The following is a 23,512-nucleotide window of genomic DNA, read 5'->3' as shown; positions in this document are numbered from 1 at the left end:
TTGTTCTGAATGACAGAATAAAAAGATCATGGCCGAGGGGGGAAGGCAGGTTCTGGAGCTGATGTGCTAGAGGAGACACGTAGAACTCGCAGCAGCAGCAGTAGCTGATGTGTGCGCTCATCTGCTGCTATGGAAAGGAGAGGATTCCTCTTAGATTGCAAATCACGCAATGAATGTGTGATTGCTACAGATCTTTTTGAATGAATAATTCACTGGTGTACCGTAATTTAGCCCACTGAGATGTGATTGCAGCTGTTCCCCTACTGTATATGTGTTTTGATTAAGTGGAGTGTATATTAAACCCCACAAGTGTATAAATAGCCCATGTATGTGATATGCAAACACTGCATACATGCACACATAACAAGAGCAGTCTAAGGAAACATTTTTGTTTTGGGGATGATTACTTAGATGTGTATTTTAAATATATAATTTACCTTTTAAAAAAATCTGCGTAGAACACTTCCCTTTCCTTTTTTGTCCAGCTATGAGGTCTTCTTAACTGTGGTACCATATAAATGCTTTCAGCCAACATTGTAGTATCAGGGCATCTCTGTGTTATTAATGAGTTTACCATTCCAAGACCTTTCCAATATAAGAAATTACTTCTTTTGTGCCTGTTCTACAGGTAGGAAACTGAAACGCAGAAACAAAAGTGACTTTTTCCATGGTTACGCAGAACATGTAAAAGAACAAGGAATTGAGCATCCAGAATCCTTTCATGATGCTTTACCCACAAACTGCTCTCTTGTCCTCTCCCCATCACACTTCCTTTCCCCAGAAAAAGAGGCAGGGAAATTTTAGTAGTTTTGAAAATACTTATGGGTTCCATTTGAATGCCGAGCAATTTGTGATTTTGAAAATCACCTTGTATTACCTTACATACATTCAATCTTGTGTTCTTATGCTTCCTTCCCTTATAAGAAACTTGTCATATGCTCAGAATATATTTGTACATATAAAAACACTTGCCAGTACCCAAAATGTACACAGAAGAGGCAATGATGATTCCTGAGGTTTAGGCAGCTGTTGCAAGTACTTTGTGTCTGTGACCAATGTGTGACATACACAGAAACACAAGCGAGTGTCTTTGGGGCCCACTTTGGAATAAAAACAAGAAAGTAGTTCCTGGTGAAATTAGGAATGATACTGTTCCTATACATAATTGATGGTATAAGTGGATTTAAGAACTGTAACTAAGGATGGTATTTGGCTTATCTGTCTTCAAAGTGTGAATAAGAAAGCAGCTTTCAAGATATTTCCTCTTTTGGCCTTGTCTGCAGGAAAAAAATTACCACTTGTTGGTAATAGGTTTGAACGTTAGATAAAATCGGAACTGATGCTGAAGTTAACTGTTTTGCTCGTCTAGATCAGTGTGAAAGACCAGTTTATTCAGGTCTATATATGTGAAAAAAATTACATTCGGCTCTAACTCATTTTTGAAGTCCAGTGTTAGCAACTAGTAATTTTCCAAGTGCAGAACAAAAACGGAGGGAGTTGCAAGAAAAAAAAGGAGCATTTCTGTTGACTAGGGTCGGAAAATTTTTTAGGGCTTGGTCAAAATCTCATTGACGTCAGTAGAAAGTCTCTCATTAACATCACTGGGTTTGGCTTTTGGGGCATATGATGGCCCAGATTGTAATCTCAGTTAAATCCGATTCTGTTACGGAATTTATTCACTAGTATAACACATTCAAGCTGCTCAAAACTGTTTGCACTAAAAGTTTTCTTAACTAAAGGTAATCTTTTTGCCAAAATGAAGTAGTCTGTGAAAACAAATACATTCCTTACTTCTTATCTTCCATCTTGCTTTATGCAAATTCTGTTGAGATAATTTTTAGCAATTTGTGTTCTATTTATGAAAAGACACTTTTTTTTTTCTGAAATATTGGGGTTTATTAAACCAGGGACACCAAAAATTACTCAGGAAAAAAAAAGATAAAATTACAACACAAATCACTAACAATAATATATGTGTCACTTTCATACCCTATAAAATGAAAACAATTAAAAAATTATGAAGACTTTTTCAACCAAATCTGTAACTCAGATCACAAGATGGTTCAGTGACTTTTTTAGAAATAATATTCATGAAACATCTGGAATACAAAAATGTAAGGAAACAGAATAATGAAAAAGAAAAAAAACCTTTGGAGAATCGATCAAAATAAAACCTGTTCATGTTTGCAGCATTATATTATGCTGCGTGTGTACTCTACAGCAAGCTTTGTTTGGAGACATTGAACTAAGTTGTGCAAGGTATAGATTGCATACGTTAGCAGAGGGAAAAAAAGGCTTTCAGAGATGTGTACAGAAGGGTAGCGTATAAAAGAGACATAAAAGGGAAAAGGAATATATGCAGAGAACATTGCTTTATGTTGGAGGGGGCGTGGAGGAGAAGGCTCTCACGTTAATGAAGGCAAGGTTGGAGATGCCGGAACCAGTTTTGGTTTCCATTAAAATTAATGAGTAGACCTCTGTGGACTCTCACGTGAGGAGGCTCGTGTGTATGCTCCAGGAAGTCACAGCGTTTTGCCATTGTGCCGCCAGTGAAAGTCATTAGGACCACCTTTGTGAAAAATATTGTCTCCACAAGAAATGAAGGTATGAGATGGAAGAGGAGAATAGAAAGGGAATTAGAAATCAGAAAACAATTGCTTCATCCCTTATAGATGGGAGACCTACTTGAACTGTGAGTTAAAAGAAGTCATATGGCGAAGGGCATTTAATATTTGGTTACTGTTTCATTTCTTACAACAACTAGCCATCAAGGCATTAAGTACTTTAAAGTCAGGAAATTAATGGTCCTTGTAAAAATTGAGCATTTTTTTCGAAAGAAAGCTGTAAAAGAACAAACAATTAAAGGTAATCAATACCATTGTTATTAGGAAACCTATGAGTACAACACTTCTTCTCAATTAGGGAAAAACTGTATTTTATGTTTCTCTCTTGCAAGCTGATCTTTGTTCACTTCAGCCTGTAATCTTGGGTTTTGCTTTATGGATAGGCTTTGTTCTGGGTGTTTTTGAAGCATTGCATGGCTTTTTAAAGGTTTCAACAGAAGAACAAACAGCAATGAACTCAAAGAACAAAGGATTGTTCTTTCTTTCCATCTTTTTTTTTTTTCTTTAAGAAAAAAAAGAAATGTTTCATCTTGGTTTTCTCCCCTTTCAGGAAGTTGATGGCAATAAAGTGATGTCTTCATTTGCCCCGCACAACTCATCTACCTCACCCTTGAAGGCAGAAGAAGGTGGGCGTCAGAGTGGAGAATCATTGTCCAGCACAGCCCTGGGAACCCCTGAAAGGCGCAAAGGGAGCCTAGCGGATGTTGTAGACACCCTTAAGCAACGAAAAATGGAAGAGCTCATCAAAAATGAGCCAGAAGGTAAGGCCTGGGAAACTAGCCAAAATTTTCTGTTTTCTTTTCTTTTCTCCAGATTCTTTGGATACGTATACTTTTTTAATCTTCCCATTTTCTGCTCCATTTGCTTTTTCTTGCTAGCAAATTCAAAGTAAAGAACTCATAGTTCTTGTCTACATTAGAGGTAAATTTCAGCAATATTCCATTATAGCTAACATTTTTAGCTTTTCCCAAACAAGAGCTTTTGTCTGACGTAACGGTCTTTTTGTCACAGTTGCAATAGACACTGCAACCTCCTCAACATGGGTACAATGAACACTGTAATTTTAATAGCCTGTGGGTCATTTACAGCACTATTTCCCCCCTCCCCCATTTCTAGAGCAAAGACCAGGGTTATCAGCAATGTCAATTTTTTGTAAAATTATCTAGTAGGCATGTCATTATTTGAAAGGTAAGAAGTTAAATTTGGAATTCATGAAAGCTTTTGTCTGGAGCATGTCCTGTCATGTCATCCTCTATTTATCTCTAGTGCAGGTACTATACAAACAGATACAGTACATTCTCTGCATTACGTCTGGCCAGCAAGTTTCAACCTTGGCCATGTAGGTATCATCTCTGGAGAATCAGTTTCTTTTTGAGGCTGTATGTCCCGTCAGTGACTGTGCCACTTGTGCTTTGTGGGCTGAGACTAAGACCAAACATCTCGCCTCTGAGAACCCACAGAACAGCTTTCCTTTAAGTAAGATTTTCAATTCCTGCCTATTTGGGGCAGAGTCAAACCCCTGACTGGAAGATGAAGTTCTCACTATGTTCTCCGTAGGTATCCAGCATGCATATTTACAGCTGGATTTCCAGGGGACTGTGAGCCAGTTGATGTGGCTTGAACATATTGAGCCTTATTCTGTAATGCACAGTAATAAGACTTCATTTTCATTTACACCTGCCTATCCTGTTGTAGAAATCTATCTCAAATGTTTAAGAGCGTGGCCCTCGGAGCCCACCTCAGTGTTGAGGCATGAATTAACAGCACCTGCAAAAAAATTTTAGGACAACTTGCATACTGGAATGAAAATACAGATGCAAACACAGCCACACTGTCACATACATGAGCATGACAGGATTGTAAATTAGTCTTCTCTTCTTGACTGCAACACACAGTGAGTCTGCTGGGAAACAAATTCTTTGTCTAAGTATTTTTTGGAATATTACGTATAATCATAGCATTTTATTTTGCATTTACATTGACTTAATGATCAGTGCCATCATCTACCTTGTGCCTTTGAATGGAAAAGATCTTTCCTGTGTATGGTCTGGGGTGGAGGGGAAGGAGACCAGACTTTTATATAAGAAAGAGGAAAGAACAGGGGGTTCTGATCAATGTATAAATACTCTGTTGAGTATGAGGTTGTACAAGCTACACAGACTCCATTAAAGAAGGGCCACAGATAGACATGAGAATGGCTACAGAGCCTATGCATTATCTCAGCTCTACTAAAATGAAAATATACAGTACAAAAAAAAGATCTACAGCTTTGTGAAGAGATTGGGAGAGAGAGGAGGGGGAGCAGCTGAATGTTGGGCTTTGCAAATGCATGCAACAGAAAATCCTTTCTTCCCTGTAGCCATTGTTCTATTGTCTTTCAAAGGCCATTAAAATGAACAGCAGGTTGTGATGAAAATTTCATTAAGCCCTAGTTAAATCATTACGAGGGTGCCATATTCATGTCTCTGCTTACTCCCCATCCAGGAAAAAATGAATAGGAAGGGTTTTTGTTTTTTTTTCCCTTTCTCCTTAAAAGCGAACTAACAAAAGTTCAGAAGTTAGAAGAGAATGGGAAATGGGACATGAAACAAAAGGAGGCCAGAGAGGTGAGCTGGCTAGGAAGAAAATTAGACTTGCATAAGAGCATTGAAAGGTGGTTCAGGGACAAATACATCATTTTGACAAGTCTCCCTCCCCCGTCCCTTCAGCCAACATGATTGTTTTTAGAGTGGCTAATTAAAAAATATATATTTCTGGGTGCAGATGGCAAGACTGTTGTTAGAGATCCTCCACAAATATGAATCCCTTTCCCTAAAGGAAGTATGTACTGCTGCAAGCACAATATCTTCTCTGTTTGAACTCCAGCAGAAAATCTACTTATTGTCATGTCTTCTTCATGTAGTGCTAAAGTAAAGTTGTCAGTCATCACTGGTTGCTAGTCAGGTAATTAGAATATTAATCATAGAGTCCCAGGTTAGAAGGGACCTCGAGGATTATCTGGTCCAACCTTTCTTGGCAAAAGCACAGTCTAGACAAGATGGCCCAGCACCCTGTCCAGCACCCTGTCCAGCTGAATCTTAAAAGTGTCCAATGTTGGGGAATCCACCACTTCCCTGGGGAGATTATTCCAATGGCTGATTGTTCTCATTGTGGAAAATTTTCCTCTTGTGTCCAGTTGGAAACTCCCCAGGAGTAACTTGTACCCGTTACCCCTCATCTTTTCCATGTGACTCCTTGTAAAAAGGGAGTCTCCATCTTCTTTGTAGCCACCCTTTAAGTACGGGTACATGGTGATAAGGTCTCCCCTAAGCCTTCTTTTCTCAAAGCCGAACAAACCCAGTTCTCTCAGCCTGTCCTCATATGGCAGGCTTCCCAGTCCTTTCATCATCTTGGTGGCCCTTCTCTGGACCCCCTCCAGCCTGTCCACATCTTTTTTGCATAGCAGGGACCAGAACTGAACACAGTATTCCAGGTGTGGCCTGACAAGCGCTGAGTAGAGTGGGATAATGACCTCTGTATCTCTGCTGGTGATGCCCTTTTTGATGCAACCCAGCATCCTATTGGCCTCCTTGGCTGCAGCAGCTCACTGTTCACTCATATTGAGCTTCCTGTCCACCAGGACCCCCAGGTCCCTTTCCACAGAGCTGCTCCCCAGCCAGGTGGATCCCAGTCTGTGCTGCACTCCTGGGTTATGTTTTCCCAGGTGCAAGACCTTACACTTCCCCTTGTTAAACTTCATAAGGTTCTTGTTAGCCCACTCTTCCAGCCTATCCAGGTCAAATGAATTTCCCCATGAATAAGATAAGTTACAAGAGGGAATCTTTGGTAGTACGTGTACGTAACACGTCAACAGTGCATGATCACTGTGTATTTCAGGAAAAATTTTTAGTCTTGCTAGTTTGTGGAACTTCGTAGGAGAATACCAGGAATCTTGGTTAAGCTTTGCTGCATTATGTCAACAACAATAATATAATACTTTATTTCTCTTTGGGAAGAAAGGGAAACATTTGCACCAGTAGCTGAGGTTTAATTAAATCAATTTCCTGTGAATCTTTCGAAGACCAGATATGAGCCAGATTCCCATTTCTCTATGTACTCAAAAGTTTATATATTATTTAACTTGTACAATGGGCTGTGTTTGCTCTGTTTTTATTGTTTGAAATTGTCTTCTGAATTACTGTGGGAAATGTGCTTTTGAAGCATTCTTTCAAATGGCCTGGATCTTCAAAACCAGAAAAAAGAGAAGGGCTGGGTAGACAACTTAGCTCTCGATCCGAACCTCGTATCAGTCAGGGAAAAGACTTCTCTTCTCTTAAATGGGTTTTGAGGACAAGTGAGATCCTAAATGATTCTATGATTCTGTGATATTCCAAAATACTGACAACAGGTCTGACTGTTTTTAAGAAACTTCATTGATACAAGGTAAATGGTTTTCTTAAATTATGTTTGTTAGATAGTAAGTGTTAATACTTAGTAAATTTTGTCAGTAAAGGACAAGGATTCTTACAGCGTTACAAAACATACTGCTCAAGAGTGCACGAATGCACACATGTATGTATGCATATATGTAAGCACATACATGTACCCACACATGCACTGACAAGGGAAGCATCACTGTTCAAATAAATGGTTTCCATGTTGATTTGTGGAATATATGCCCTTGGTTAATGTCCCCTGTAGGAGGCCATGCTACCTGCTCATTCTGAAGAACTTTCCAAAAGCTTGTCACTTTCTTTTCCTCCTTGCATATGTGTATGGTTTTGGTTTTCATAGGGGTTTATACTTGGTTCTAAAGCTCCATGCTCTTTCCCCCGCCCCTGCTAAACTTCCCATTTTACGCTTGCTGTATGAAGGTATGTGATTGACAATGAGTTGTGCTGACACAGAGACATAGAGTGTTTCAGTGAATCTAAAACTTGTGGAATTTTACTCATTGCTAATATAGTGCTCCTTTTTCTTCTCTCGAATTCTGCAGAAAATCCTTATATGCAGCTTTAGTATTAGGCCCCCAAAGGCATAAACCTATTACTGAAGTCACACAGTGTTATTTTACATGAAACATTCTGTCCTAACTTGAACTTCAGAAGAGGAGTCAGTCCCCTTTTATTCCTGGTGTACAATAATGAAGATAATGGAGTGGGTTTGGAGAAGCCTTATATACAGTGACAGACCTCAAGCCCTTGCCCTGAGGGTCGTCTGCCGACCATGGGATTCCTTTTGCAGCTAAAATCATTAGGCGAATGAGATACAGGCATGTTTTTCTTCTGTTTTCTTAAGGCATCAGAGGATGGCAGAGGCTCTCTGTCTGTCTGTTCTCTTCATTTGTAGAAATGAAATGGAAATCTCTTTGAAGTCACTGAGCTTGACACAAGTTCATGAAAGCAAAGACCAAAGCAGCCACTTAGCTTTTTCTTGCACTATTAATGGGATTGGATTGCTGTATTTTAATTTATGGCCTGTGCTTGTGGAAAATTAAATCTCTGAAATCTGTGTAGCCTTTCCTCTAAACGTATGGCTTGGCTTCCGGAAAAAAATAGGCAAACAATTAAAGTATCTTCTGTTTTTAGAATAAGTCAGAGTACTCACAGGCTCTTTACATCTCCAAACTTTTAATTAAGAATCAATCTTCTTTTTCTGTTTTGGCAGTATATGTTTGTAACAAGTTATGTATCTGTCTGTTTATCTTTAAAACTTAGACACCGTATCTTCTGAGGCCAGATCTATGTTTTTGAATTTGTAGGAATTCTGGATAAAAGGGTCATATGAGCATCTACCTGATCACAGAGACTGCACACATGAGTGTGTGCACACGTGGGTACACTCATTCATCTGCATGGCTCATTCTTCTGTAATAAGGGTCTCTGAAATTCAATTCGGTTTGGCCATTTAAATGAATACTTTGAATTCTATATAAATACATGTACACAGATATACATATATATAAAGTGCATGTATTAGATATCTATGTTTAGACATAAATACATATAAACATGCACACACAAGAATTATGTATGTATAGTGTTTAATATTGCTCCTACTCCAAAATTTCGATCTGTTAGTCCTTAGGTGGTATGAGCAGAAACAATTAATCTCAAGTGTTTAGTAAGCAGGTAATATATATGTTTGCAGGGCTTTAACAGGCCATGTGAGCACTAGAGCCTCATGTATTATAGTATGCTGCAATACTATAAGTAATTACTTTGTTGGAAAGAAAGGGATGAGAAAGGCCTCTCGAGTATGATTTTTGTCTTCTGAACATCCCCCAAAGGCTATTTGTGTTTGATGTTTAAGTTTACATTATAAATCACAACACCTGTTCTTGTGGTAATTTAAATGGCTGTTGTTTAAGCAGTTCTGTAGTCTATAAAAGTGAACCATATTGAATTTAGGCTCTCTAGTTGAAATAAGATCCCAGAATATCTCCTAATATTATCAAACTTTTAATCAACATATCTTGTAAAGAAATCAAGAGGTCTCCCTCTTCTTAAGCCATAAATTCCAAAGCAGACCATTAATGGGCATGAGAAGTGAGGCCTTTGAAATGCAGACTCTTGTTTTTTAAATCACATCTGATGAGGTGGGAAGAAATAAAGTGAACAGATTCAGGAAAAGCTTAAGGATACTCTAATTGGTTGAGGTTTAAATTTCTTTCATTTGGTTCTACACTGTCCCTTTGACAAAGTACGTGTTGAAGTGGCTTTGTAATGCTGTTCTGCTGAAGGACAAACAAGGATACTTTGCAGTTGAGTACTTTTAAGTTTTGTTAGTACACTCCTGCTGCTGTGGAAGGATGCTTCAGGTGCATTGTGGTTCCACGTTCATCTATGCAGTCTGTCACCAGAAAATGTGTCTTTTTTTGTACAGCAAGCCAGCATCAAACTTCCATGCACTTTTTTCAAAGACCCTGCCGTATGGAATTGTGCATTCATATACTGCTGATAAAAATAAAAAATAATAAAAAAAAATTAATAGATGAAGTTTATGAAATAGGCCTATGTGAAGAGAAGGCACTGTTAAATGCTGCGGTGGCTTAAACCTTTACTAACAAGTGCTTTAACTCTAGAACAGAGATAGCCTAGTTTGAAGCCCTGCCAGCTCTTACTTGCTCAAAGTGAAGTTTGTTCATTTGTCACCTTCAGTTTTTAAGTGTTTTCCTTCCTAATAGTTTAGTCCAATAGTCACGGTTTATTTCAATGGATGTTTTCAAAATTTGCTTAGATTCCCTTCCAAGTCTCTCTTGCTTACATCCTCAAAGGTTTGTAGCTTTCAGATTTTTCTGTTCTCTTTTAATAAAGGCATCTGAGGTGCTGATACAGCATCTTATATATAGAAGAAAGCATTATGGTCAAGTGAGATTCAGGAAACTTGTGCTTTTGGAGAGAAGATGCAATCCCTCTCCCCCTCCCTGTTTTAGAATGAAAGTCTTCTCTGATGGATCTCCATAATTAAAATTTCCTTCCAGGGTACATTCGCTCCATAATACTGGACAAGCAGCAGACAGAACAAAATGCTCAATCTCTCACTTCCTATCTTTTACAGTGCAGCATATAAGTGGTTCACCAAGACCAAAATAATTATTTGGGCTCCTGTCTGCCCCTAATTCCCCAGGTAACCAGACTCTTCAATAGCCGTGATTAATTTCAATAGGGGTTTTCAAAACTTGCTGCCATTCTTGCCCCTGGATCATTTTGATGTGCCTGTTGCCTCCAATGTATTCCAGCTAGATGAGTTTGCAGTCTGCCTTCATTTTTTGCTCTCTCTCTTCTCCATCCACCCTCCCCTGCCCCTCCCCCCCCCCCCCCCCCCCAAGTTCTCCCTCCCCCAGAAAAGCCATTAGCTTTCTGAGCTTCATTTCAGTCCTTGGATCACTGCTGGAGAAACCTCTGACCCAGACTGGTAATATACAAATATACATGAGGGAGTGTGCCAGCTCTTTCTGTATGCTTATGTGCCACAGCTTTTGGGGATGTCATTTATTCAAGAGTGAAGAGCGAGCCACCTGTTTCTGAGGCCTCTTGTACCTCATATTAAAGGTTCAAGCCCTTGCTGAATAGTAACATCTTAATCTGGGCAACATACCCAACATTTAGCTGAAACCTATTTGTCGAGCTAGCGGGGTTTGTGGGATTTTTTTTTTCCCTCTCTCCTACCCCCAAGGCGCTTGTCACGACCGTGCATATTAAAATTAATCAGACCTCCCAGGCTTGTGTGACTGTGTGGTTTAACATGAAGAAGTGGATATCAAGCATTTGCCCTAATTAAATAGGCCTGCTTGGTTTTGTTCTAGTGGATACTTGGTCTTTTTTTTAATAAGAGCTGCTTATGGAGGAGGCACGGCCAGCTCTAGAGTTCGTCGAGAGCTCACTTCAAAGTTTTCCCCACCACCTGCGCCCAGGATGCTGAGACCTGAAGGGCTCCCCGTGTTCTTTCTTAACAGCACAATTTGCGGGAAGTAAGTGGAGGGGGAAGGGGAAAATACGGCCAAATGAGTGAGAGAGCGATCAGGGAAGGAGAGGCGAGGAGCTGGGACGAGCATGTGGATTGGCTTTTTGAAGTTGATTAAGATGACCTATCATCCTGTCTGATTAGCTTTAGATCTCAGTCTGTGCCATGAGCGATTCGCAAGGCTGTCTTGTGTCTTCTGTTTACCAGAAGCAAGGGAAAGCCTCTAGTATGGCGAGGAGCAACATTTGCAGCAGCTCCCACTTGCTTGTTTAGCTAATGAAGTAGCCTTGTAAAAACACTCTTAAGTTTGAAGCTGTTGCTTACTTTTATTAGTTAGATGTCCGTTTAACGTTGATATTTTGAAGGTGGTTTGAACGTTGCCAGTTTTACACAAATTTATACATCTCCTGCATTGTAAATAAGCTGTACTGCGCAGATAGACCTCCTTTCGTCATCTTTTCTTCTCATACAGTTTCATTGTATTGTGGTTTCTGCATTGCCTCAGGAGAAAACATGCTATATGTGTGTGATTTCTATACTGTAATGTATACATTCAAAAAATGCTCAAAACAGAGTAAAGGAGAGATGGGGGGGGGAACCCTAAAACCTATTAAATAGTAATTAAGGACTGATACCATTTAGCAATTCAACAAGTTAATTTTAGCCAAAAATAGTAGAAAATTTGGAACAGTCAACATTTTTAGACAAAATGTTTCATTGGAAATGATATTTTTTGTTTTTAGATGTTTAAGATGATTAATCTGAAAGAGAAATGAAAACATTTCAATTAGGGTTAAATAAAACATTTTGGGTCAGGTGGAAACAGCTTTTCCCCTGACTTGGTTTGGCAGCTGAAATGAAAAAATTCAAACTAGTCAAATGAAAATGAGTTTCAAAACGTGGAAATGTTTTGGGGGTGTTTTTGTGTCTAATGACCTGAGGAGGACAAATGAGCAGTTGTTATAAAGACACTTAAATGTATCTGAATGTTATGCGCTGTGGTTTTGAGAGTAAACTGTAATATTTTAGTCAGAAGAGCTTTCAGAATTTGATTTCCTCCAAATGTGCAAATTTCTGTGTCTTCTGAAGCCTCAGTCAGAAAAGTTTTGCAGCACCTAGGGCATTTTATTTTGAAACAGATTTTGGAAGTTTGTCATACTTCATATGCTAGGCATACTTGGCATGTCTTTGCAGCAGAAACCTATGAGTCTATTCTAGAGGACCTAAAAATCTGCAGCCGTTACACCCCCAGAATTTGATTTTGCTTTCTATTAAAATTCTTGCAATCCAGTACGCAGGCAAAAAGCAAAGCTTTATTTATCTGTTTCCATAACAGTTCAAATTGTTGAAGTAAACCCCAGCAGGTAGGACGATACTCCATTGATTTAAAAATTTATTGCATGACCGTGCACTAACTCATTGCCATCTCTCTCTCTCTCTCTCTCTCAGTATTATTATTATTATTCCTATTTTATTTTTCATTTCAAACCTTGGCACAACCCAAATGTAAAGAACCATATTGACACTGCCAAGCATCTGTCTGGTGCTTGACAGCATCATAGAAACCCTTCCACTGTTTCATCTGGGTTGCTATTGGTTATTTAACAACACAATGCAAACGGTGCAGTGTGGGTGTATATGAAATGGAAAGAAAGGTTGAGGTGGGGGGAAGGAGCCCTGTACAAGTAAATACGTCTTTCATCATATCTTTTGTTTGGTCTGTTTGCTGTGTGCTATTCAGTAGTCAATAGAAGTTGTTTGACGGTTGTGCAAAAGGGTAAGAAACCTTTTCTTAAACTTTTATTCTCCTGTATTTGTCTCAGTCCAGAAAGTTTTCTGCTTTTGTTTTTCTTGCCTCGCTTTGTTGTCACCTGTCTGTTGTTGCGGGGTTTTGTCATTGCTGTTTAGCTGATGTGACATAAGCTGATACTTATGAAACGCTCCTTATTGAGCAGTGGTCTTGTACAGGTGAAGTGGACATTTTGAGAGCTTATGAAAGGTTTACCATGGCAGTCTTTGGGGCAATAGAGTTCTTTCAAGCTTGCGTTTTAATTATTTTAGCCAAGGGATGAAAGTAAGAAGTGAACGAAGAGGAAAATCAGTCTGTGCTTTCTGCTGAAGAACGCCCTGTTAGCACTTGTGTGACTCGGTAAGGCTTTCTGAGATCTTTAGCCTTGATTTAATTCGTATTTAAGATCTCTCCTCCCAGCACATTAATATCATGTCAATGTAGAATGCATTGCATGGTGTAATTACTGAAGAGAGCAGTAGTTGGGAAAACAGACGGTAATTGAACACATGGCTGTTTATTACAACAGGACAGTGCTCCTACGCTGGTATTTAGGGCATTAATAGGGAAGAATTGATTTGTTGTTTTAAGATGAATTCAATCACTGTTGCTTAGGCCTTTGTTTGTTCAGGCCGAGTTATGCTTTGTTTGTGTTATGTGCCCAAGAGGTTTACACACCACAGCGTGGCATTAGTCATGCAGAGGACTTGGGAGCAGAGAGCCATTTAAATGAACAAAGGACATTTTTCTTTTTGGCTCTGTTTATCTTCCTCTCTAGTTTTGTTACCCTCTAATCTATCTCCATCTCTCTCTCCCTCTTTCTCCCCCCTCCTTTCCGCCCCAAACATTTTTGATCAATGCAGAGGTCCTCCCGCTTTCTTCCTTCCCCCTCCTCTTTATTCACCCTCCTGAAGACAAATGGAGCTCTGATTGACAGGTGGCAACACGGGGTTGTGGCCCAGTGTAAATAGGAGCGGTTGCTCCCAAGTTTGTGCAAGGAAGAAGTGGGGGTGGGGGTGGGGAGGAGGAACGTTCAACTTGGAGGAAAATGATTAATTTCAAAGCGAGCAGAGCGGGAATGAGATGTAGCACTGCCCGCCTCAGCTCTGGTGTTTTTGAAAGAGGGAGCGCGCACACCTTCTGTGGCTCCTGCTGGCTTGCGCGCTGGTTGGGCCCTGCACAGGCCACATCCTGGGATTTAATGATCCTTCTGCCCTCTTCTGCTTTTTACTGATGCGAGTCGGAGGGAGGAAGAGAGAACCATATGACTGAAGCTGAATCCCTGGTTTCCCCGTTGTGAGCAGTGTGGTTTATATTGCAGGCTCATTGTGTTTGAGAGGAACCTCGTCTTGATTTATTTCTGAGTGTGGGAGAGTTAATAGACACTTCAGAATGATGTGGGCCAGATTCTGCTCTCAGATGTAAGTTCACAACTCCTGCTGAATATGGCAAGAGCTTTAAGAAGGCAACATTTGACACAATATACAGAATTTGCAAAGAACCCAATGTGAACTGTTTTTTTTTTTATCCCTATACAGACAGGGATTATGCCTGTTCCTAGAAAGAGCATTATTAAGAGAACTGAAAGGTAGTAACAACAACAACATCTGTGCAGTCATTAATTGCTAGGAGCTTAGATTTCCTGGATGGTGAGATACTTGTATCTAAGTAATACAGTGCACGATGATTTAGCATGCAGACTTGCCTTTTGAAGGTATAGAAAGTACTAGTTTGTACAGCACAAGGAAGGAGAGCCACGGATGTGTGACATGCAGAGCTAGATTCTTCCTGTCAGGGAGAAATACCAGTTTAGGACACGTGTTCATATGCTGCAACATACAAGGAGGGATATGAACCTCAGTTGTTCATCTGAGCCTTTTAGCAATAATTAATTAAATTATTGACTCTCCGAATAAATAATAGAAGCACAGGAGATGACAGCTAGAAGAGGATCTGAAGTCCAACAGTGTTTTTATCCATGCCTGCGATTGGTTGTGTATGGGATGTGCTACTTGGCCATTACTCATAAATCTTTTTGAAATATCTAGGAAGTGTAATTGCAAAGGCCCAGCCCATATGCCCAAGAGGAAGTTTCCTTCCCACCTCAAAAAAACCCCCAAAACCAGTTATTGTGTTGCTCTGCCAACAAGCAAGAATGATCATGGCTTTATATAGTGCTAAAGTTACAACTGGTGTCCAAGTACTTTATCAGAAAGGAAAGTGTGTCTCCCGACTTGGAAGTGGTTATCCAAGTGTCCTGTTTTTCCAGTACAGCTTGGAATGTTGCATTAGTTTTGTACTGTAGATTAGCCCACACAATCTCAAGGTAAATAGTCTAGAGACAAAGATCGCATGGAAGAAGAAAAAAACCTCTCAGTTTTGTATGCATCCTTGATCTTTTTTTGCTAAACTTCTTTTTTTTTCTTCCTTTTCTGTTTTGCCCACAACACATATCCCATTTCAGTAACTGAGCGTCTTATCTCCCACAGAGTCAGGCACCAGGGGGAAAAAAAAAAAAGGCAAAAAAGTCAACAACTAAGCAGAAAAATGGTTTCAACTGTAGTCATTACTGTGTATTCACTCGAATCCTGTAAGATCACTGTCTTGTTGCAAAGTGTAAAGCACATTAATGTATTTTTGCTGGGATGTCTATACACTAGACTTAAATAAAGCAACGTATTTCCAAATAGTTCCTTTTCCTTGTATGTGAAATTAATATATGAAGATGAAAGCAGAGGACAGCAGGCTTTCGCTAATGATTTTCAGCTGCAACAATTCTGGATTCCACACTGAGCTCATGTACAGCCTTAATCAGCAATGCTGTTTAACTAAATGTGGAGACATTTCACTGAAGATTATTTTATTTTAAGTCTTTTTTATGCATTTCCTCTTGCTGTGTCATCTAATTGATACACAGCTCCTGTGAAGCTTTGGGGTATGGGACGCACATCCAGGCAAAATGCATTCTTCCTTTACAAGTTTGGCCAAGCCAATCCTATCTGAGTTCAGGGGAATTAAGAAGCTATCATTGGGAGTAATTCTGTAACTAACCATAAAATTATTAGATGAATAATATACATGACATAGGGGTTTAGGCTATAACCTGTTCTTTCTGCTGAAAAAAAGATGCAGTACTTTTGAGATGATCATGTTATTACATGACCATTTTCACCAGTATTTTGTTGCTGGACTGGTTACTGAAAGGGGGAACACAGCGCTCGGTGAATTTTACACAGTGTGCATGACCCAATATTTTAAAATAGGGGGGGCCCACAGAAGACAAAATGACAACAAAATCAGAGGTGCTTTCTTACATTGCCAGACTGCAAAATTTTCCCAGTTTTTCTAATGTACAGTCTTTTGTTTGTTGTTCATTTTGTCCTGGCCTTTTGCCTTAAATATAGCATGGAGCAAACTGCCATGAAAGAGAGAGGGAGGGAGGGAGGGAGGGAGGGAGGGAGATCAGCTGCCAGTTCAGTTTCATCCTTGGTTTCTCACATGTCTTCGCTAATGATTGACCTGCTTATATTGGACATTATAAATGTTCACCACAAATCAGACTAAATCTACCAACCACCACACTCCTAAGTATTTTCAGGAGCAAATGAGATGCAGTGTATGGCCATTTTTTAACTCATCTGCTTCAGCTCTTTCGGTAGACAGGTCCCTGTAGACATAAAGACAGGTGAAAAAGCATCAAGAGGAGAAGAATGAAGATGCCTTCTGCATTTGCATATACAGGCACCATTGTGGGAAAACGAAATGGGGAGACAATTTTTGTAAGCTTTTCAGTATAGCTCTTTAAGAGGAGGTTAAAAGATGCACTGTACTATTCTTCAGACCTCTTCTTCCTTAGGATGCACTCTTGCAATCCGATTAATCTTGGGATAGGGAAAATACTAGTGGGGATTTGTTCGTTTGATCATTTCTTTTTTTTTTTTTTTTTTTTTTTTTTTTTGCAAGTCTTGTTCCTAGTAGAAGAGAACATTAGGATTGTTTAGGCAATCCCAGGTAGCTTTCCTTGCAGGCTGAATGCATTCCATAAAGCTGTTAGTTCTTTAGCTTAATACTGGGTCTTGGTGTATTAATTCAAGGCTTTCAGTGATCTAGGACACAACATGTGCCAGGAGTAAGAACTAAAATTAGAGGCAGACTTTTGGCTGTGAGAGCTGCTTGAGGCTACTTGGGGTGAAAAAGGAGGGAAGAGGCCTGACGTCAGTCACAGCCCAAGGACTGCAAGATGTCCCAAGCATCCCCTCAGACACAGGTTTTTCTGCAACACACACTGTAGTGAATGACCCTTCCTTTTTTGTCTCATCCCGCTCACTGGTACAGCGCTCAGTGGTTCGTTTCACACACAAGCTCCCTGTCGAAAGCTCTTGGAGTTCACTTGTTAAAGCAAAGTCCAGTTCTTGCTATACTGGGATTGTGATTTCCCTCCCCCCCACTCTAAAAGAGGAATGAAAACTTAAATAGTATCTAATCTTTGATAATATGCACCTAAAAAAAGTGAGAACATTGTGAAACAAAGTGAAATCCTTATGAAGGATTCTAAGTTCCCATTCATAGAAAACAGCTCTTGATGATGTAACGTAATGGTAAAAAAAGATTAGATGAAACAGGGCTAAGCGACAGGAAAATTACTTCTTCCTCCTTCACTTCAGTGAATATATTTTATCATGTAAAATTTTATGCTCTTGGCTGTATGCAAGAATCACTTCCCTGTAATTTTTTTTTTAATATATCATAATTCTGTTAAGGACTATGAATGAGGAATAATTAGGCATTATTGTTTGGCTGTGTAGATTCTCTTGTGATCCCCTCTTGTTTACTTCATTTAAACTGTCGATACTGTTCTTGCCATGTAGAAATAATGACTGTGTTACTTCATGAATATGAGATTAACAGGGACCTTGTTTTAAATTGCTGTAACACTTGCTCCTCCTCTGTGATCGTTTCAGGCCATCTGAAACATATTCTTTCTTTGTGAAAAGATACATACTCAGAAACAGAAATCCATAGACATTTAGTCTGTACTAAAAGATCTTCAGTCTTTACCTTATCCTAGTTTGTCTCTTTCTAATAAAGTCATAAGGCTGCACTTTAGCACTGGTGTGAGATTCACATAAACATAAGAGGGGGGGCCCTGCTCTAAGATATGTAGAGGCCATTCTGCAATATGAGAATTTTGCCTTATATTCAAACATAGAAAGATTTGTAAGTTTTTATTGTTAGGGAAAAAACCTTCTCCTCTGAATTCTATACTGTGAATCTAAACTCTGATATTTTGCTCCTATTCATGTACAGCACTTTCTTTGATGACTGTTGGAGTTCTGATCTCACAGGGAGAGGAGAATATTGGAGTTGAGATTTCTTGAACAGAGCTTAGGGGATAATGCTGTGTTTAGTTTGTTTCACTAGATGCGAGCTAATCAGAGAATAATTAACAGTCAAAATGCCAAGGTCCTTACTCATGTAAAGGATCTGGTATTGAAGTCCTCAATAAAGTAACACTCACATCGAATTCAATGAGACTTTAAACTGAACAAATGCTTCAGGATTTGTCCCTAGCTATTTTCTCCCTGTCAGTTTTTAATGAGCATCCCATAAAAGTGTTTAACAATTGTACTGACTTTGATTTTTCAAGGTTTTGGAGAAAATTGCTTTCTCAGGTTGTGAAAAAAATGTTGAAACAAAGCACATTTTTGCATCGTGATGTCTAACATACTGTAACCAGATTCAAAGAATCACCTCATGCTTTCTGATAGGCAGTATGTTAAAGACGTTATAAGCGTATTGTATAGAAATTCCCAGGAGGAAGAATTACAGCTGATAGATGGAGGTATTTTAGACCTCATCTTAAGTTCTTGGGATTGAGATAAAATTTAGATAGAGAGGTAGTTATAGATGCCAGTACTTTGTTTGTTTGTTTTATAAATGAAAGGAAAAAACCGCCACTGCTAAGATCACCATACAGAGCCTGGTGTTTAAATGCCATGATTTTGTGTCAGAAGAAGCAGCTAGTGTATCTGGATTCATCCTTTGCCTTGCTTTCCTCGGTTGTCACTGAGAGCTCCCGGGCTGAGACAGATGGCTGCTGGTTTAGCTGTGTGCGTGGGAGACAGGAACTTCCACATGTGATTTTTTACCATTTGGTAGTAATTAGTTTGTTGTATAAATTAACATTAACTGAACCATTCTTCAGGCATTGTTTGTAATTATCTTCTTTGAGCCTCTGAGTTGTGTAAAGAAATAAAAAGCGGGGAAGAAACTGCTTCTTATTTTGTACAGGGAAAGGACTCTATCATTAAGCAGAACAGAGCAGCAATTATCATCGCATGCCCGGTAGACTGAAAACTTCGAAAAAAACCTTTAAAAAGCAAGAAATTTTTTTTCTGTAAATATTAATGGAAAATTAATGATTTAGAAGTGCAGATAGATTTTATAAAATTTGTAAGAATGAAGTATGAGTACAAGCAATGGTGATTGTGCCTTCCTGACATCATCATCATCATTATTACTGCTACTACAACTACCACTGCTGCTACTTCATTTGATGTGTGTTTATAAGGAGTAGAGGGGTTCTTTATTTTTTAAAATATATGTTCTCCCCATTTTATTCCAATTTTTTTTCTGCCATCTTTGGAATATTTCCTGATTTTTTTTTTTTTTAATTTTTTTTTTTGTGATAGACAGTAAGGATCTTGTGTCTGCATATCGGGCAGTGAACTCTCGTTAGCTCTGGTTTTCTCTGGGGATTTCTGTCACTTCCAGCAACCAGCCAAATTGGAATTGTCAGGAGAACAGCCTCTCGCATGTTCCTTGGCACTTCTGTTTCCAGACTTGGCCAGAATCCAGACGTGCAGAGGTTTGTGGACGTGAAAAATAACAGGGAAAATGCCCTCTGGTATTAGCCCAATATTTTAGTAACGTATTGGGAATCTCAAGGTTCATTTGCTGGAAATGTTCGATGCTTCAGCAAGTAAGAAAGTTTTATATTTCATTAGGCTGAAGTTCTTCCCTTTCCTACCCAGGAGTAGGTGAGAACTGGTGTTGGTGTCTGTCTTTTAGTATAGCTTTCCTGACCTGGAGACAAAGGTGGCAAGATGGGCAACACGGCACTGTGCAGTAAATCCTCTCACATATAAGCTAGGTTGCAGTAGTAAAACTCATGTACAGTCCATCACAAGGCACTCCACAGCTTCGTTAAAATGAATTTAGTGTCCGAATTGTACCCTGTAGAGAAAGTTCACGTGACTTGAGTTTTGAAGTGTCTCGGCATTTTCTTGCGAAACAAAATGAAGACAATTTTAGACTCAGACTTGAACTTGTTTAGGTAAATCGGTGCTGATTGCGGTTTTACCTAAATTTGTTGCGTGCAGAGCCCACACCTGAGAGGTGCATTTGGGTCTTCTTTCTCCTGTCAGAATTGCCATTAATATTTACATTTTTCCAGATAGTTTTACCTGGACAATAAATGCTAAAAGAGGACTTGAAATTCTGAAATGAGTAAATATAGATGCAGCTTAGTAAAGAATTGTTCTGTTTTTCTTGGCACAGTGAATTAGCCTATATGAAGCTCCGTGCTGTTTGGGGAAGAGGAAGGTGGGAGGGAGCGTGTGGGAGCTTTAGTGGCTGGGAACGCAAGGAGAATACGAGCTGAGTACGCTGAAACCTGCGGCAAAGAGAAAACTACCGTGGATGGTTTTCTTTCTCTTTTTCTTTCTGGCAAGGGTTAATGCTGTAACCGAGAATATCTGTGATGCTCTGGCTTTTGATATCAATGAATCAAACATTTTCTGAACCATTCTATTGAACACTTTTTTCTTTCTTCAACTATGAAAACCGAAGGTGCCAACCGGGCTTTGATATGGAAGTGACAGCGCGGTGGATAGGCTTGCAGTTAGCTGAAGTGAGCACGTGAGCTTTTCAGTTCACCTTCGTCCTGCTGAAGGGTTGTGGAACACGAAGGAAGAGCTGAACGCAGCCTTTTGTTTTATGAAGTATACAGCTGCAGCATCGTCGTACGAACTGTAGAGCTATTTTTTTTATCCCTGGAGGAATGCAAAGAGGAAAGATTGGTTCTGTGGCTAAAAGCACGGAGCAGAGTCAGAAAATACAGATTCTTGTGGGTTTTGTTTTGTGGGGCTTTTTTTCACAGGTTTTCCACGTGAAACTTCATTCTCTGTGTCCGAGTTCTGTGTTTTTAAAGCATGGTTGATAATAGTAACTGTGTACTTCTTCACAGTGGTGAAATTTAATTACTGCTTGGGAGATGCAGCCTGACAGTGGCCATGCTTACAAGAAAGGACTAGACATAGGTCTGAGGAAACAAGCTGGCTGGAAATATGTGTCTGTTACAACTCAGCTCCATTTGTCTGCCTAACCAGAAATGAGATTGCAGGTTGAGTTTGGAAGCCTTTGGCCTGAATTCAGTAGCTTCCTCACAGGCAGAGCTCACTTTTGCCTCAATGGGATTTCTGCAAGCGGAGCAGCTGCAGAGTTGGGCCTGTAGGGTTGTTGTGCAATGTGAAGTTGGCACTGTAGCTTTGTGCAGGAGTTCCACTACTTGCAAAAGATTTGGTTTCCATGCCTCCTCCTCGATTCTCCGTTCCTGGACCAGACAAATCTCCTTGTTGAATCTCTTGGTGCTCTTACCTGGAGCAAGGGCTGTGCTGGTACGTCAAGCTGTTGTCCTCTGGGCTTGCAGTCCTCGTGGCGCAGGACACCACGCGCACGCTGGAGCAGAGGACGGTAACCGTAGAGGCAAACATAAAATCATCCTGTCCTTGCCTGCCACATAAAAAATTTCTTGCTGTTTCACGTGCTTTTCCTCACGTGCCTTGTAGAACTTATTTATTTGTTTTATGGACATGCGAGTTACAAGCTTTGGCATGGCAAGAAGGTGAGGAATTTTTTGTTTTGTTTTTAGTTTGAGGAAGAGGCGGGTGGGAGGGAGCGTGTGGGAGCTTTAGTGACTCGGAGCTCAAAGAGAATGCATTAATTAACCCAGGAGGATCGCTGGGATGCAGGAGTGAGAAGCTGCAGCTTTAAAATCCGGTGATCTTTATCCATTGTTGGGTTTGGGTCAAAGACCTTGGATAAGAGAAGGGGAAGAAGGGTGAGCAGGAGGGTGGGCACAATGGGAACCAGATGTTTCAAGCTGACGGGGGTTAGCCTCTCTGTTATTGTGTGACAAGCCACCGATCTCCCCCGCACATCCAGCCTTCAAAAGTATGTCATTCTTTTCTGAAGTCCGTCTGTCCTTCGCAGAGGGAGGGGGAGAAAAGAGGAGGGGGAGGCACACATGTGCATGCACATACAGACATGCATACATACATGCACGCGCACATGCTCCTGCAGACGGCTCTGGCTCTGCTTTTTTCCTTTGGCCTACCTTGTCGAATGGCCCTGGAAGACTAAACAGGTGTTATCTACTTTTGATTTCAGTGCATTTAAATTAATCCTGTCAGCTCAGCTGTTAAAACAACTGTCATCTCCAGCTGTTAGTAATTTTCGACTGGGCACTTTTACAGGTTGCCAAGTTCTGAGCCTGCATTGTGAATCTCTCGCTCCCTTTCTCTCAAAGCGCTATAGTAACAATTTGTATTTTTTTTAAAGGGGACTTGCATTGCACTGTTTTTATATCGAACCCTGTTTATTATATATTGAAATAATAATATCACAAAACCCAACATCATCATGCCAGACTTTGGAATAAAGAGCTAAACCATGTGTGGAGTGCAGTGCATATCAATCTTCTGTGGGTTTGTTGCAGCCTCTCTGTGCATTTTAAATTTGAATGAGAGATGAATCAACCTGAGGGTTTGGGAGGGAGGAAGAGGGGGAGCTCTAAATTTTTATTGCCAAAAATAAAGCCTCCTTTTTAGAAGCACTGGTCTCTTTTTTCTCCTTTGCCTCAATGTACATTTAATTTTCATAACTAGTGTTAACATTACCTTGGTAAGGTTACCTTGTAATGAAGGTACCTTGTAATGAAAATATTTAAAATACCTTTCAATTGTTAGATTAATGGCATACACATGTAGCCTTAAGAATTGTAGGGGAAAAAAATCATAAATTGGATACATGTTATTGATTTCAGTAGGCACTCTCTAATGTGGCTTAGTCCTATGTGGTCGGGATCTATAGTCCATTACCAGTGCTTCAGAGTCAGATAGCACTTGTGGGTTACACGGATCTGCATCCTGACAAGGAAGGCTTTCTGTGCCTTTAAGGTTTCCACTCATTACAGTTGTCTGGCCAGATTTTCAACTGGTATAGAACTGAGGCTGCTCTCTTGACTTATGTTGCAAGCCGTCCTTAAAACACTGGAAAGGATTATTCAGGCATTCTTTTGCATGTTCCTAGGAAAAGGATGTACTTAAAAAGTGACTATAGGTAATCTTTTTCTCAGCAGACCACAGATGATTTCAAGTGTCAGGTAGCCAAATAAAAGGAATCCTTCAAAAAATCATGCTTTGTATTGTCTGTCTCCCACATAAATAAGGTCACTGTTTCTATATCTTGTAGTAAAATAAAGACTTCAAATTTGAAACCTTATTTCTTAAGATTTTTCATTATCTTTCAGTTTCTAATTTCTTCAAGAAAATTCTGTTAAAATAGGAAATACTCCCCAAATAATACCAGTATA

The 23,512-nt window shown here is 39.7% G+C and overlaps 1 protein-coding gene across 7 annotated transcripts in view; it reads left to right on the top strand.

Moving 5' to 3' along the window:
- SOX5 (SRY-box transcription factor 5) overlaps positions 1–23,512 on the top strand; it is a gene marked incomplete at its 5' end in the record, with an annotated part of 291,635 nt that overhangs the window by 69,174 nt on the left and 198,949 nt on the right. For all 7 annotated transcript variants that reach the window (XM_082308710.1, XM_082308708.1, XM_082308706.1 and 4 more), the window contains one exon: positions 3,175–3,385. In XM_082308710.1, the coding sequence (XP_082164836.1) occupies positions 3,175–3,385 (211 nt within the window). The remainder of the gene's footprint in view (positions 1–3,174; positions 3,386–23,512) is intronic.

This window comes from Platalea leucorodia (genome assembly GCF_965183815.1).
Source record: "Platalea leucorodia genome assembly, chromosome: 4".
NCBI lineage: Eukaryota > Metazoa > Chordata > Aves > Pelecaniformes > Threskiornithidae > Platalea > Platalea leucorodia.
Note: the sequence above shows the minus strand (reverse complement) of the source record. Positions and strands in the feature narration are given on the sequence as shown.